We start from the raw sequence: 13507 nt of genomic DNA, 5'->3' as shown, positions 1-13507 counted from the left end.
TTTACCTTATACTAATTTTTAGCAATTCTATTGGCTGAAATTTGAACGGAAAAAATAATGAAGCGTCTTCTACTGTTTTGCCTACAATATGCATGAATAAATTTAGATTTGACAAATTCCAAAGTTTATTGTCGTTCAAAAAGTTATGATGTTGTAAAATGTGGCTCAGCCTGCATGGAAAAAATTGAGAAAAAACATTGATAAATTGGAACAAATTGAAAAAAGAAGGAAGTTCTTTTTTTTTGTCAAAGTTTGTAATTAAAGAAGTTTCTCCATTCATTTGACGATTCGAGTCGTATTTCCCGACATTAATGCAAAAAACCGCTACAATAGCACATTTCGATTATTTAGACAATAGCTCCGGACCGATTTGGAGGATTATTTTTGGTACACTTATTATTTACATCTCAAGTAACAGGGGCAAAAAGTTGGCTTATTAATCCTATTCTTCCGTGTTCATTTCTCTAAAGCCTGAACTAGAGTAATACAGCCGTCATTTTTAATAGTCATAGAAAATGCAGACAAAAATTACGAGTAAGATGGATAATTTTTCTGAAATATATGTATATTTATTTTTTCCTATGGAAGTGTTCGGTAAAAAGTAATTCAGCGACGTGATGCAGGAGTCATTGGCCCGTAAGGAATCACTCCGATTCATTTAGATAGCCCCCACCAGAGTGAATGGAAGAATTTCCAACCAGATAGTACAGTCATTGGCGGCGGGAGGGGGGGGGGGCGTGGAGAGTCACGTTGATGGCTTCGGCATCCACCAGGCCCAGACCTTGAACCAGTAAACACTGGTCCACGCAGTGGTGTATTTCCGCCCATGTACCTTACCCACTTGTTTACGGCAACTAAGGTGAAGTGAAGATTACAATATACCTTCCTCAAGTACTCTATGATGGGCTCATGCTCATGGTCTCTTGTGTTTATTCTCTGCGTGGTAAGACTGAGTCAACAGTGGTCAGCGCTTGACATTTGGTTACGGCCATTGGAGAATTCAAATGGGGGGAAATCCGACGAGCAAAGGGGTAAGTCCCTATCTTTTCTTGATTTATTGAGCCTTCAGATCAGCTCCTAATGGGTGACAATTCGATCTTCTAAGGGAATAAAGATTCTTTGGCAACTCTTGGTCTTAATTACGCAAGAAAGCAACTCTTTAGCGGTTAAAGTTTATCCTATAATAGTGCCACTTTTTCTATATACACTCACAAAATTTGAATTCAGGGATTTTCCCGGTTGTTATGGAGAGTATGATTTACAGAAGCCATGGAGAATTTTTGCCCTCGGTAGTGATTATGAAACGGAATTGTCGGATCCTTTCGATAGATTTCTGTTTAATTCGACACTTTTACATAAATCCAAATAAAACCATGAATTTATTGCGATCCTCAAGTCGAGATAAAGATATATTTTGTTTGTATTTATTTTATTTATGCAGGATATTAGCAGTAAAATACGTAGCCTACCATTGCATCTAGCAGTCATTCAATCTCCTGGAGAGCAATGGTAAGCTGCGTATTTTTTTTATTATTCTTTAGTAAACTTGGTAAATCCCTTTGAAACATCGCCCTTTAGCGCCCTTCAATCATTTTTACTCTTTTTTTCTATCATCATTTTATAGCCATCCGACTGGTTCCCAAACGCAAATTTGATCCCAAATTTTAATGTATTTTAGGTTAACAAGATAGAATTTAAGCAAAAGATCACGTTCGACAGATGGTCCACCTGAAACTTACCTTGGCTTCAACGTTGAAAAACAAATAATAGGGGTTAATAAAAGAAATCATTCCATTGTTGGAGTGATTCTATCGTCACCGAGAAGTCCGGAGGAGACATCGGCTGCATTCAAAGGAATAGTTAGAGGCGATTTGAACCATAAATGATTAGGTCTACTCCGGCCATTGTCGACAACTCACAGTTATTATTTGTACATTCGAAAGGACCACTAATGTTGTCAAATACATGTTAGAAGACAAGTGTATGGTTAGGGAGAATATGTCAGGCGTTTTGCAGCTTGGGACAAGTTACCAATTGTTGTTTGTGGTGTAAAGTATTAATTCTTCCGCATAATTGTTCCGCATCTTCCTCATGTCTTCCAAGCTGCTGCGAAATTTACGTAGGTTCGTGACAACATACGACGATATAGTGAAGACAATAATCATCACATTCTCGATAGTTGTGAAAATTTGAACAAGAGTTATTCAAATGTCGTTCCGGTGCTGCACTTATTGGACTCATGAAGAACTCTTGAAGACCGGAGAAGATTTGAGAAAGACAAGAATCGTTGTCATTTATGACTGTTGGAGCAACATCGGTTGTCCTTCATTGTCGTCCATTTTGGAAACATCGGTCAGTATGTCTGTCCTTGTCTAATTTTATAGCTAGGTAGCGAAGGTTCTGGCCGGTACAGGAGAGGGGAGGTGCCAAACTTTTTTTTTAAATAATTCAAATGAAATATAAAGTAAATCTGTTTCTTTATTAAATAATTTCATATTCATCAATTGTGTATACATGAAATAATTACATATTTATCATTTCATTAATATTTCAAATTACATATATTTTTTTATACACATTTTATATACCACCCACTTCTGCAGTTCTTCACACGATTATGAAATAAACATCGTTTAAAAACTTACGTAGTGAGTTGATCCGTCTTGTTGACTCATTGAAATGGAAACACTTGCTTGTAAAATAGAATATATACAAAACTATAAATTATAATTTGGCCGGAGAAACAAAATTGAAACTTGAATACCGCAGGCGCATATAATTCATATAATAATCAAAATGATAAAATATTTCCAACCACTTCCTCCACCTTTGGGGATCCTAACGCTGTACGATTTGGATTTTTTTCTTCCTTCCACCATAATTTCGTACACGGAGAGAAAAACAGGAAAAATTACGTGACTAATCACGTAATGGTGGGCTGGAGTGTCATTTCCTTGTTTTTTACTGGAGAATTTGGGAAAAAATGAGAGACGAACAGTAAATTTAATTATTTGCTCTGGAAAATTTACATGACAATCACGTAATTTCGTACGAACTTGTAAAATTTACCACAGTTCCGCTAAAAATTATTCCGAGTAACGTAAAAATTATCCAGTTTCATTTAAATTTTACGTGACGTACCGTAATTTTTACGTGACCAAATTGAAAAATTCCTAGACAGCGTTGGTGGTACGACTGTTGGTCATACCCGATCGCGAATCATTGTCTAAGTTCGGATCACGCCTCCCGGCAAATTATTATTGTCGGAAGGATAATCAGTATATTCTGCCTCTAGGCCCCAGAGTCTAGGGAGTATAGTATATTGTGCACCATGGGAGGAAAACAGGGCATTCCAACCCGCGTGGGTATTACCGACCCGAGGCGAAGCCGAGGGTGGTAACCACGCGGGTTTGAATGCCCTGTTTCCCTTCCGCGGTGCACATTGTTCTTTCCGGCATGGCTACACGGAAAAGTTCGATTTTTCTTCGTAAATGAAGGGAGGAATGTGGGTTATGTTATCCCGAGGATGCTCAAAAACAATAGAAATCCGAGGGAGAGAATAGGCCACTTTCTTCCCGTCATTTGGGGAGTAAAATCGAACTTTCCGTGTAGGTATGACGGAAAAGTATTTTCTGACGAAATGGGAGTTTATAATCACATGAGTCATTTCTGACGAAATGTGAGTGTATAATCACATGAGTCAGAACATTAGTATCTTATGCAACACGTGCGTAATATATTTTGTGACTCGTGGGGGATTTGTAACACGAGCCCAAGGCGAGTTTTACAAGCCCACGAGTCGAAAAATATATTACGCACGCGTTTCATACAAAATTTTATGTCATCGCGCCCGGAATCCGCGATTTAATCGAGTGAAGCGAGGTTAGAATCGCGCGATTACGGGCAGCGATGGCATAAACTTTATTTCCGTGAGGCAAACGATATTTTATTTTCGTAGGGACTGGAAACTTCGATCTAACCGAGTGAAGCGAGGTTTGAATCGTATTTTCCAGTCCCGCCAAAATTTACGGAACTAAGTACCGTAATTTTTCTACTTCTAAAGGTGACTTTTTACCAACCGAGCGGTAAAATGTTCTGTATGATCGGTACTTTTTCGATTTTACATTTCGCCCCATGTTTACCTTTCACACATGAATTTTTACGGAACTTTTTACGTATTTTTTCCAGTATTTTTCTCTCCGTATAGCGATATTTTGTCGACGGTTCTTTTTATAAATACTTGACCATATCACTTTTTTTCTCATCTTCCCAAAAAAACAATCGTCTACCTCGCACAAGAAACTCCGGGAAACTTAGAAAATGTGAAAAACCGAAGTCAGGCGAAAAGTATCTTTCACTAATTTTCACCGATAAAGGATAAACTGAACTGGAATATATCCCTTGTTTGCTATATTCTAGTCAGAAAGTATAAGTAGTTACTAGGAAAATATCTCCAAGTTGTCCCACTAATCCCTCATTTTACCGTTCCTAAATGAAAAAAGGAAAATGCCTAAAAACAATGAAATACTGACTTTTTTAGATGTTGTGAAATATGGTAAAGAATTTTTTTAAGTCCTTTCAAAATGAAAAGTTTTCAAAGTTTCAAAACGTTAGATTACTTTGACAACAAGACGATGATGCGAGTCTTCACATCAATTTTTGGAAATAACAGAGCAAAAGCTATTCTGGCTAGATTGTTCTTCCTATTCAAATTGCCTGCTCTCAGTCAAAAATTGAAATTGATCATCTACATAGGCCTTGGTAGATCAGTAATCACCTATATCTGTACTATCTGGCACAATGCCGCTCACACTCGCATTGATAAACTCCAGATTACCCAAAATAAGTTCTTAACAATCATTGGTGGTTACAATAGATTCACCACAATTAATCAAATTCACAATGAACTGAATATAGAAACTGTTCAGAGAGGGATCTGGTTTTGGGGATATTTTTAGTCGATGGACGAGAAATTTTCTGAATACGGGAAAATACGAAGAGGGTCAAAAAACATTCCCGTGGCGTTGGTTAAAAAGAGTCAACTTTTAGTTGTCAATAAATCACTAATTACACTTGAATAGGTCACAATAAATGAGCTGAACAAAAAAACGGTATATAAATCAAAGAATTATAAAAGTATTTCCGAGAAGTACTAATAATGAGCAGGCCAATTAAGAGTGATAAGTCGCAAGGTGGAAGTTGTCGATCATCACGATGGTCAATTACACCTGCCCATCAAGTGGCGCCTTAGGTGTCAGAGGTGAAAGGCTGATCATCTGAGGTGAGTGACCCAACAGCTGTGTGAGTCATGTGTGCTGAGTCTGTGTGTGTGTGTGTCTGAGGAATAAAAATTCAGTAGAAAACCGAACATTCTCCTCTGCTGACGGTAAAGAGCTGGTCTGAAACATAAACGAGATTAACCGAGCAACGACAATAATTACTCGATGATCAATATTACCACTGCAGTCCATCAGCGACAATCAATTGCCAGCACAACCAGAATCATTGGAGGCGTAAATTCCGCAGATTCTAACTGGTCGGCTTCCGCTTCAGCCCCGGATCCAAAACGTGAGGCGTAAATCCTCATCAAGTTCTTGTCAGGAACAGAGTAATGGTGAACCAAGCCGTTGGGACGAACAATTGTTGAGCAGCTTGATGCTCCTGAGATTTTCATGAGCGGCTTGAAGATCAGAAGTTGCTGGTCGAGACTGGTAGAAGGACGAGCTTAGCGATGGGCCGCTGTAAAGTAGAGCTGGACGTCTTGATGGTTACCACTCTGGTGAATTTTATCTCTACCAGGATGGAGAGTGGTAACGCGAGCAAGAGGCCACTTCGTTAGTGGAATTCTTTCGTCGGCGAGAAGGACGATAGGGCGGATGTTGATGTCGTGAGATGGGTGGTGCCACTCCGAGATGGACTGAAGATGCTGGAGATAGTTGGTGGACCACTGATTCCAAAAACTCTGAACATTCTGCTGGATGAGCTGCCAACGAAAAATGCGCGGCCATGGGTGGAACGGGCAACTGGGAGCTGACCCATGAGTTGTTGAGCTCTTATTCCTCGCTATCTTGCGCATGGAACGCACTTCAATATAAAAGACCTTACTGTACCTTACTGCTCTACCACCAACAATCCAGTAAGATCTTCTGAGCTGACCAAGAGTTAGCTGCGTTCCACCATGAAGATTTCTGAGATGAGCATCCTGAATGATGCGCTGAGCAAATTGAGACTCCTTCAGAATGATAGCTTGATGTTTGCTATTATTATCGAGCTGAGCGAACTTGAGACGTCCACCAACGCTAAGAACTCCCTGGTGATCGAGATACGCTGTCAATCACGTGAGCGGATGAGAAAGTCTGAATTTTTGCCCGGTGGACAAAATCATCAGTTCAGATGAGGAATGCGTTGACTGAGTGGCCTTGATCCAGAAGAGACGAGCCTATTCAATATCAGCAGGGTTGAGAGCTGTCTTTAACGAAAATTCTGGAGTTTTTCTGAGACGAGCAATCAAACGTGGGGAGATTGCTGTAATCCTGAGCAACTTGATGAGCAAGGAATAGCGATGAACTAAATCCCATATTTCTAGGCGCTGAACTGTAACATTGAGCACTACCCACGGTTTCTCTTCAAGATCAGCTGATGCCACTGAAGAGAGTTCCAGAGATGGCCAATGAGATGAGCCTTTCTTTAGCCATGATAAAACTTGCCACCATAGTTCGTGCGTTGATGCCAGGCGAGCTGTGATTAACCCACGAGATGCGCAAGCCGCTGGGTTCTCCTTGCCAGGATTGAGTTTCCATTGCGCTTCCGTCAACTGTTGGATGAGCTGCACACGATTCCTAATGAATTCCTTCTATCTGGAAGGGCGAGAGCTAATCCATGTGAGCGAAACTGAAGAGAGCTTAGCAAGAAGAATTGCAGCTGAGAGCTCAAGCCTTGGAATGGTCAGCCATTTAAGAGGAGCTATTTTAGTTTTCGAGCAGACCAATGAGATACGAGGCTCTTCATTAGTATTGAAGACCTTGAGATAAACAACGGCGGACATCGCGAGCTGACAGACATCTAAAAAACCGTATATTTCTACAACGGAGTTCTGGAGCAGACCAATCCATCTGGGTATGAATACGTTGGACAACGATGTGAGATCTTGACGAAAGCTATTCCAGCGGTGAGGTATTTGTGGCGAAACTTCATCATCCGAATCAAGCTTCTCAATCCAGATGGCGTGTAGGAGCATCGTCCTTCTGATAAGAATAGGAGCGAGAAATCCGAGAGTGTCGTAGAGTTAAGCGATTTCTGAGAGAATAATTCGCTTTGAGACGGACGAGTTCTGCGATACTTTGGTTGAGAAGACAAAGTTGTCTGAGGTAGGCTGCCACGACAGTCCAAGTATACGAGTTTCTGAGTCCTGATATATACGCTGATCATTCGAGGTACTTTCAGGGTCGAGCCATCTGAGTAGAGATGAGCTATTACTATGCCATTTTGCCAAATGCATCCCTCCGGCAGCACAGAGATTTGCGACAAACGGAGCTGATCTAGTCCCATATTTGACGGTGGTCAATTGGTATGATGAGAATCCTCCATTCGAGTCGGTCCATAAAATCTGCTGCAAAGGCCAGTCATCTTCATGAACTCTAATCTGACGGAACATCTTGTTGATGTCCGTCATGAAGATGACTTTGTGCGGTCTAGTCCAGAGAAGAACATCCGACACATCGCGCTGCAACTTGGCCCCAGTGTGGAGAATATCGTTGAGTGATTTCAGTGAGCTGGTGTTCGCTGATCCATTAAAAACCACTCTCAGTTTCGTTGCTTCGCTGACTACGCCATGATGAAGAAGGTAGCAACTTCTGCGAAAGTCAGATAGTCCTACTTGAAGCCTCTCAGAGACCCTCAACCCTCCTGAAGTCTGAGCTTCACGTGCTAAGGTCTTCGAGTCAGAACGACGAGCGGTCCTCATCTGAACTGATAACGAATAACTAGAGGGGGAAGAAACCACCAACCTCATATGATCGAAATGGACATATTCCTTGAGAAAGTCACAGTAGAGCTAAAAAATGCGCTGGTCTTTAGAAATCCTAGCGATCATCCGATGAAGACAAGCTAGAGCGGGGCGATACGAATTTCCTAAGAACGAAACTGGAGACGAAAGGGGCAATCGAACAATATAACGACCTGAGCTGTTTCTAGAGTGAGTCTGATGAAAATGCTGCTCACAGCTAAGCTCGTCAACAGAGAGGTTCGAGTGAACTCGTCCAGGAACTTCCTCCTAAATCCAAAATTTAGCGAGAAGGTCTTCAAACTGATCACTAGACACATCTGAAACAGTCAGGTGATGAGCCAGTCGAGTTGGAGCTACAGAGCCTATAGAGCCTGGACCTATAGAGCCGAACAGAATCCAGCCAAAAGAGGTGAGCTGAGCAACTGGAGCATGTGCTCCTTGTTTGATGATACTGGACTTACTGAGTCGACCAAAGACATCAGCACTGACAAGCAGATCTATAGGAGCAGGAACTGGGAAATCTGGATCTGCTAAATTAAGATCCTTGAGATGATCCCACTCCCGATTCTCTGCTGAAAAGGTCGGTGGAGATGCCGTGAGATAATCTAGAGAATGAGCTATAATTTCGATGCGTTCTGCTGAGTAGATCGATTGTAGCGTAAGATGTACTTCGCCAGATGTCGTTCTAAACGACGAGTCACCCACACCAAAAATGTGGATTGAGCTACGCTACTGCTTCAGCTTCAATTGATGCACGAGATTCTGAGATGCGCCATAATTCTGAGCCTGGATCTAGAAGTAAATGACCTTGCTGAGAAGAACGATGATCAGAGCTGATGAGCAGAGCTAAACTTGCAGCAAGTAGGACTCCAGGTCGAGAACCAAGAGAAGAGCTATGAGCAGAGCAAGAGATGGTCGTTTGGGATTATACTCCTCATTGCTGTAGAGGACTAGCTTCAGCTGGAGTACTTCCGATGATTTCTCCAGTACTGGAGTAAACCACTTCAGATACGCTGGTCAATTGAGCTGGTCTAGTCTGCTGTTGAGCCTGTAACCAGATTTTTCTCGTTACTAGAGAAAACACTAGTAAAATCACTAGGTGAAAGGAACGACATCTAACACCGGCTGAAAATAGCCGAGCGAAAGATGAGTAGAACATCGGACGACGGCCAATCAGGCCGCTCCGAAGGTGAATTTGACCAATCACATAGTGGGAAGAAACGTGGTAGGGTGAGACCATGTTTCGGAACACTGTGATGGTGCTGACGATAGCTGTTTCCCAATTCGGAAATCCACCCAGCTGTGTTAGGGAGTCCAGGGCCGACGTACAGGCGTTCCAACTGGGTGGTTCCGAAGGGCGCCGTCGATTTAGACCAGGGACCAACGGCTAGGTGAAAGGACTAGCGCCCCCGGGATCCCGTCGACTTGATTGGTGGCTGTGGGGTAACGGATGACCCACAGTCGCTGAGAGGCTCAGACTAGGGGGAGAAGGCCCTGGGAGATTTCAGGACAGTTCGCGTTCAGTGCTGGTCTCGAGCGCATGTTGTAGGAGCTCGGGATCAGTTGGTGGCAATAATCCCTGCCGGGATTATGAAGGGTACGTGGTTCCAAGGAATCTTGGAATAGCGAGAGAAGGGGACACTTATGTGTCCCCGATCAGTACAATGGATTACTTTGAGGCTACGGACGAGAGTCCGAGGCTACAGAGATCCATCTCTAGGGCGAAATCCATGGTGTTGGGGTGGACTAAGGGCTGGGATTCAAGGCGTTTCCCGTCGGTCCGGTCGCACGCGCCTCCATGGGAAGTAACTCTAGTTTTGACTCGCGATGAGATTGCTATTGCCGAGCTCTCGAGTTGAGGTGGACGTTAGGTGGGTGAGAAAGGTTTCCGGATGCGTACGTCGCATGTGCCTCGAGCAGTTCGGCGCCCTGCGGGGGGAGAAGGATTCGCAGGTAATCTGTGTCTTGTCTGGGGTTGAGCCACCCCAGAGGAGAGAGTACCACGTAGGAGGGATGGTCAGATCCCTCCACGAGAGTCTGGGGGATACGTTCCCCGAAAGATATCGTTGACGATGCCGTAAGCACGGCAGAAGTTAGTGATTGAAGTTACTCGTACGTTGGTGAACCTCGCCCACTCTACCGTGTCATGCTGATGCTGGCTCGGCGTTGTGAGACCCACCACCGAAAGTCCGCGGAGTTGACGAAATTCCTTCGCGGCTGGTTTTCCGTCAGGTTTTCCAGAAAAACCTAGCTGGCACCCAATCGTGAACCATAGAGGCGGCAGCCAGAATAGTTCGAGGAATATCCCGGGGTGTTGACCCGGGAAAAATGCTCTTACAAGCCTCAGTCTGAGTTGATCGAGGAGCAGGTCGAGTGTGGACTGAGCGACGAGAGCGATCAAGGTGTAGGAGAGTGTGATGTCTCTCCTGGCAGGTCCTGCACGTGCGAGATGTCTGGCAAACCCTGATACTGTGCTTCTCCAGATAGTCGTAGCACAAATAGAGGTGGTTGACGACTTCCTTCTTTGCAATGGGCTACAGAGCCTTAAACTTACTGCAAGAGGCGATGTAGTTGAGTGAGTGGAGTGTATTGGGGCTGGATCTTGAGATTTCTGAGCTGTCTGCTCAGAAAGACGAGTGGCTCACAACTGGTTAACCTTGGAGCTGGTCTGAGTCATCGATCGAGTCTGGACGCTAGGCTGAGAAAAGCGAGTTGGGTTGTTGGACTAGAGCGACGATTATAAAACCCCCAGAGTCTCCACTGCTCGTGATCGATCTAGTTAAGATTTGAGGAGATGGTCAAGAGATGGGTACTCAGTGGAGGCACCGATTTTAATTTCCCATGCCTCCCGGAGCTTATTCTATAATCGACGAGTAAGAACGTGAACGACCACTGGACCCCAATGATCAGTTGGCTGATCCAGGGTTTTAAGAGCACTGAGAGGTAGATGGATGGTAGATCCTCAGTCACTCCTGAAAAAATTGCGTAAACATCTCAATTAAGGTGAAGATCAAGTCTCACCGATAGGTTTTTCCGGAAATATGTCTGACACTAAGAGACATAGCGGAATTTTTATATTTTTTTCAGTTCTCAGTCAGCGTGTCATTTGCAGAGAAATTACCTCTTCCATAGTCTTCATATTTAAAAAAAAAATTGCTGAGCGAAGAGCAAAATGAAATAAAAAAAGGCAAGAAGGCAGCAAAATCCAGTAAGCGAATGGCAGCAATAGCGAACTGATAGGTAGAGATGGTCGAGAGCAGAGTCTAAGGGCGCAGGCCAATACCAGAGGAATTAACAGCAAAATAAAAAAAAAACAAAAAGAAAAAAAGGAGAGACGGCAGCAAATCCCAGTTCCGGAGAAAATTTAGAAAAAAATAAAGAGAAATAATGTTCACTGCCCTTTAGTTGAGCTGATCAATTTGAATTTTCTCGCCTTGAGATGCTCGTTGACTATCCGCCTGGTTGCTGGGTCGTTAACGCAGGTCTCTGATGTGTTGGGAGAAGAACTAGTTGAGTACCGCTTGAGCTGGACGAATTCAAATTTCCTCGTGCGGTGACGTTGAAAGTTGAGCTCCACTGGACACTGATACTACTAACTAACACTCCCGTAAAACGCTAATTAGACGCGAAACTAAAAAACATCCAGCAGATAGATTTCAGTCGATGGACGAGATATTTTCGGATTACGGGAAAATACGGAGAGGGTCAAAAAACACTCGCGTGACGTTGGTCAAAAAGAGTGAACTTTTAATTGTAAATGAAGTCACTAATTACACTTGAATAGGTCACAATAATTGAGCTGAACGAAAAAATGGTGCATAATTCGAATAATTCTAAAAGCATTTGCGAGAAGTACTAATAATGAGGGGGTCAATTAAAGGGAAGAGACAAAATTCTAAGAAAAGCGCGTAAATACTCTCGAACGGTCGATATGCAAATGAGAGAGAGTGATAAGCCGCAAGGTGTCAATTACACCTGTCCATCAAGTCGCGCCTCAGGTGTCAAGGCACTGGTCATCTGAGGTGAGTGAGCGAAACAGCTGAGTTAGTCTTGTCTGCTGAGTGTGTGTGTGTGTGTGTGTGCGAGAGGAATAAAAATTCGGTACAAAACCGAACAGAAACCATTCCAGTTTTTATAAGCAAACTAACAACTACCTTTACTACAACTATTAATAACCACCCCAACAAATTGGTTAAAAATATAAACATTACTAAAATCTCAGGATGCTTCAGTAGACCCAATACCCATTAAGTCCAATAGGAAAACTTATTCATGCTCTACATTTATCCCACCTCCCCTTCTCACAACGAACATCTAAACATTCCTTATAGGGTTTTTTTCAATTTCTCATTTTTTCCTATCCCAAACTTTCTTCACAATTCCAACTATTGTGTAATTAAGTATAAACAAAAATGATGTAAATATAGGTATAGAGCCATTGGCGGGTGACCTAGTTTTCTTAAGCATTAATTAATACACTATGTAGAAAACGGATGGATATAATCTCTAACCTCAGTAAGCTCTTATTAACTGTTAACTGTTAAAAAATGTATTAGGCTAGTAGTTAGGGCATAGGACTAGTGCGTGAAAGACTAGTGCGTAGGCTCGAGTCTCGTCGGGTACAAAATTTGAGCTCGTTGATTAGATTTTTTACTGGTCGATATCATTGCCGCTGTAGTTAAGGATAACTAATAAATCATAAAAATGAGAAAATTTGCTTTTTTAACTTTTTATTGCTTAATTTAATGAGTACCTCGGTAGCCGATCATATGCCGAGCATTCACTGTACAGTCTGTTGTTCTTTTTTGTTACTAGCTTCTTTCAATTTTTTTTTATATTCCGGCCCTTTCTGCCCTACTCTGGCTAATTGGCCCTATCTCACCCTATGCATGCGGCTGCGGACCCTACACTGTATCGTATTCACTCTCCTATAGAACATAGGAATGAGATGGGAAACGACAATATAAACCATATTGGTGCAGGCGGTTGCCCTATTAGCAACCTCCCGCTCATCGGTGCCAGTTGAAAAATTCGATTCAACGGGGAATCGAACTCACAACTTTCAGAACACTAGGCTTTTTTTTTACCAGGTTATTTTTATTGGACATTACATATATACATTATATAGAACCTTAAAAAACTAGTATAAATAAACAGTGGTTTTTAGAGAGTTAAATATTATTGAATCATGTGGCCTATAGAGGCTCTCGAGTTCATAATGCAATATAAAAAATTTTTTTTTTAAATATTATTAAGTACAGATCTATATCTGATGGAAATTTTTATTGCCATTTAATTGGTGACATTTCGTATGATTATAGGAATATTTCCCTTTTAAAAAAAAGCATGTAACGTTTTTTGTCAGCTTTTTTTGGCGCTATGCATATCAAAATATATCTATATAATATGATATATATATAGATATAATATATATATATGTATAAATAATATATATAATATATATAAATATAATATATTATATATATAATAATATATATATAT

The 13507-nt window shown here is 41.9% G+C and overlaps 1 protein-coding gene across 4 annotated transcripts in view; it reads left to right on the top strand.

The window, feature by feature from the left end:
- The first annotated feature begins 760 nt into the window (after positions 1-760).
- The window catches only part of LOC105263171 (uncharacterized), a 137663-nt gene continuing 124916 nt past the window's right edge, over positions 761-13507 (top strand). For all 4 annotated transcript variants that reach the window (XM_011299208.1, XM_011299205.1, XM_011299206.1 and 1 more), the window contains exon 1: positions 761-1031. In XM_011299208.1, the coding sequence (XP_011297510.1) occupies positions 899-1031 (133 nt within the window). In that variant the 5' untranslated portion in view covers positions 761-898. The remainder of the gene's footprint in view (positions 1032-13507) is intronic.

The sequence above is a fragment of the Fopius arisanus genome, unplaced genomic scaffold (genome assembly GCF_000806365.1).
Source record: "Fopius arisanus strain USDA-PBARC FA_bdor unplaced genomic scaffold, ASM80636v1 scaffold00013, whole genome shotgun sequence".
In the NCBI taxonomy this organism is placed as follows: domain Eukaryota; kingdom Metazoa; phylum Arthropoda; class Insecta; order Hymenoptera; family Braconidae; genus Fopius; species Fopius arisanus.
Note: the sequence above shows the minus strand (reverse complement) of the source record. Positions and strands in the feature narration are given on the sequence as shown.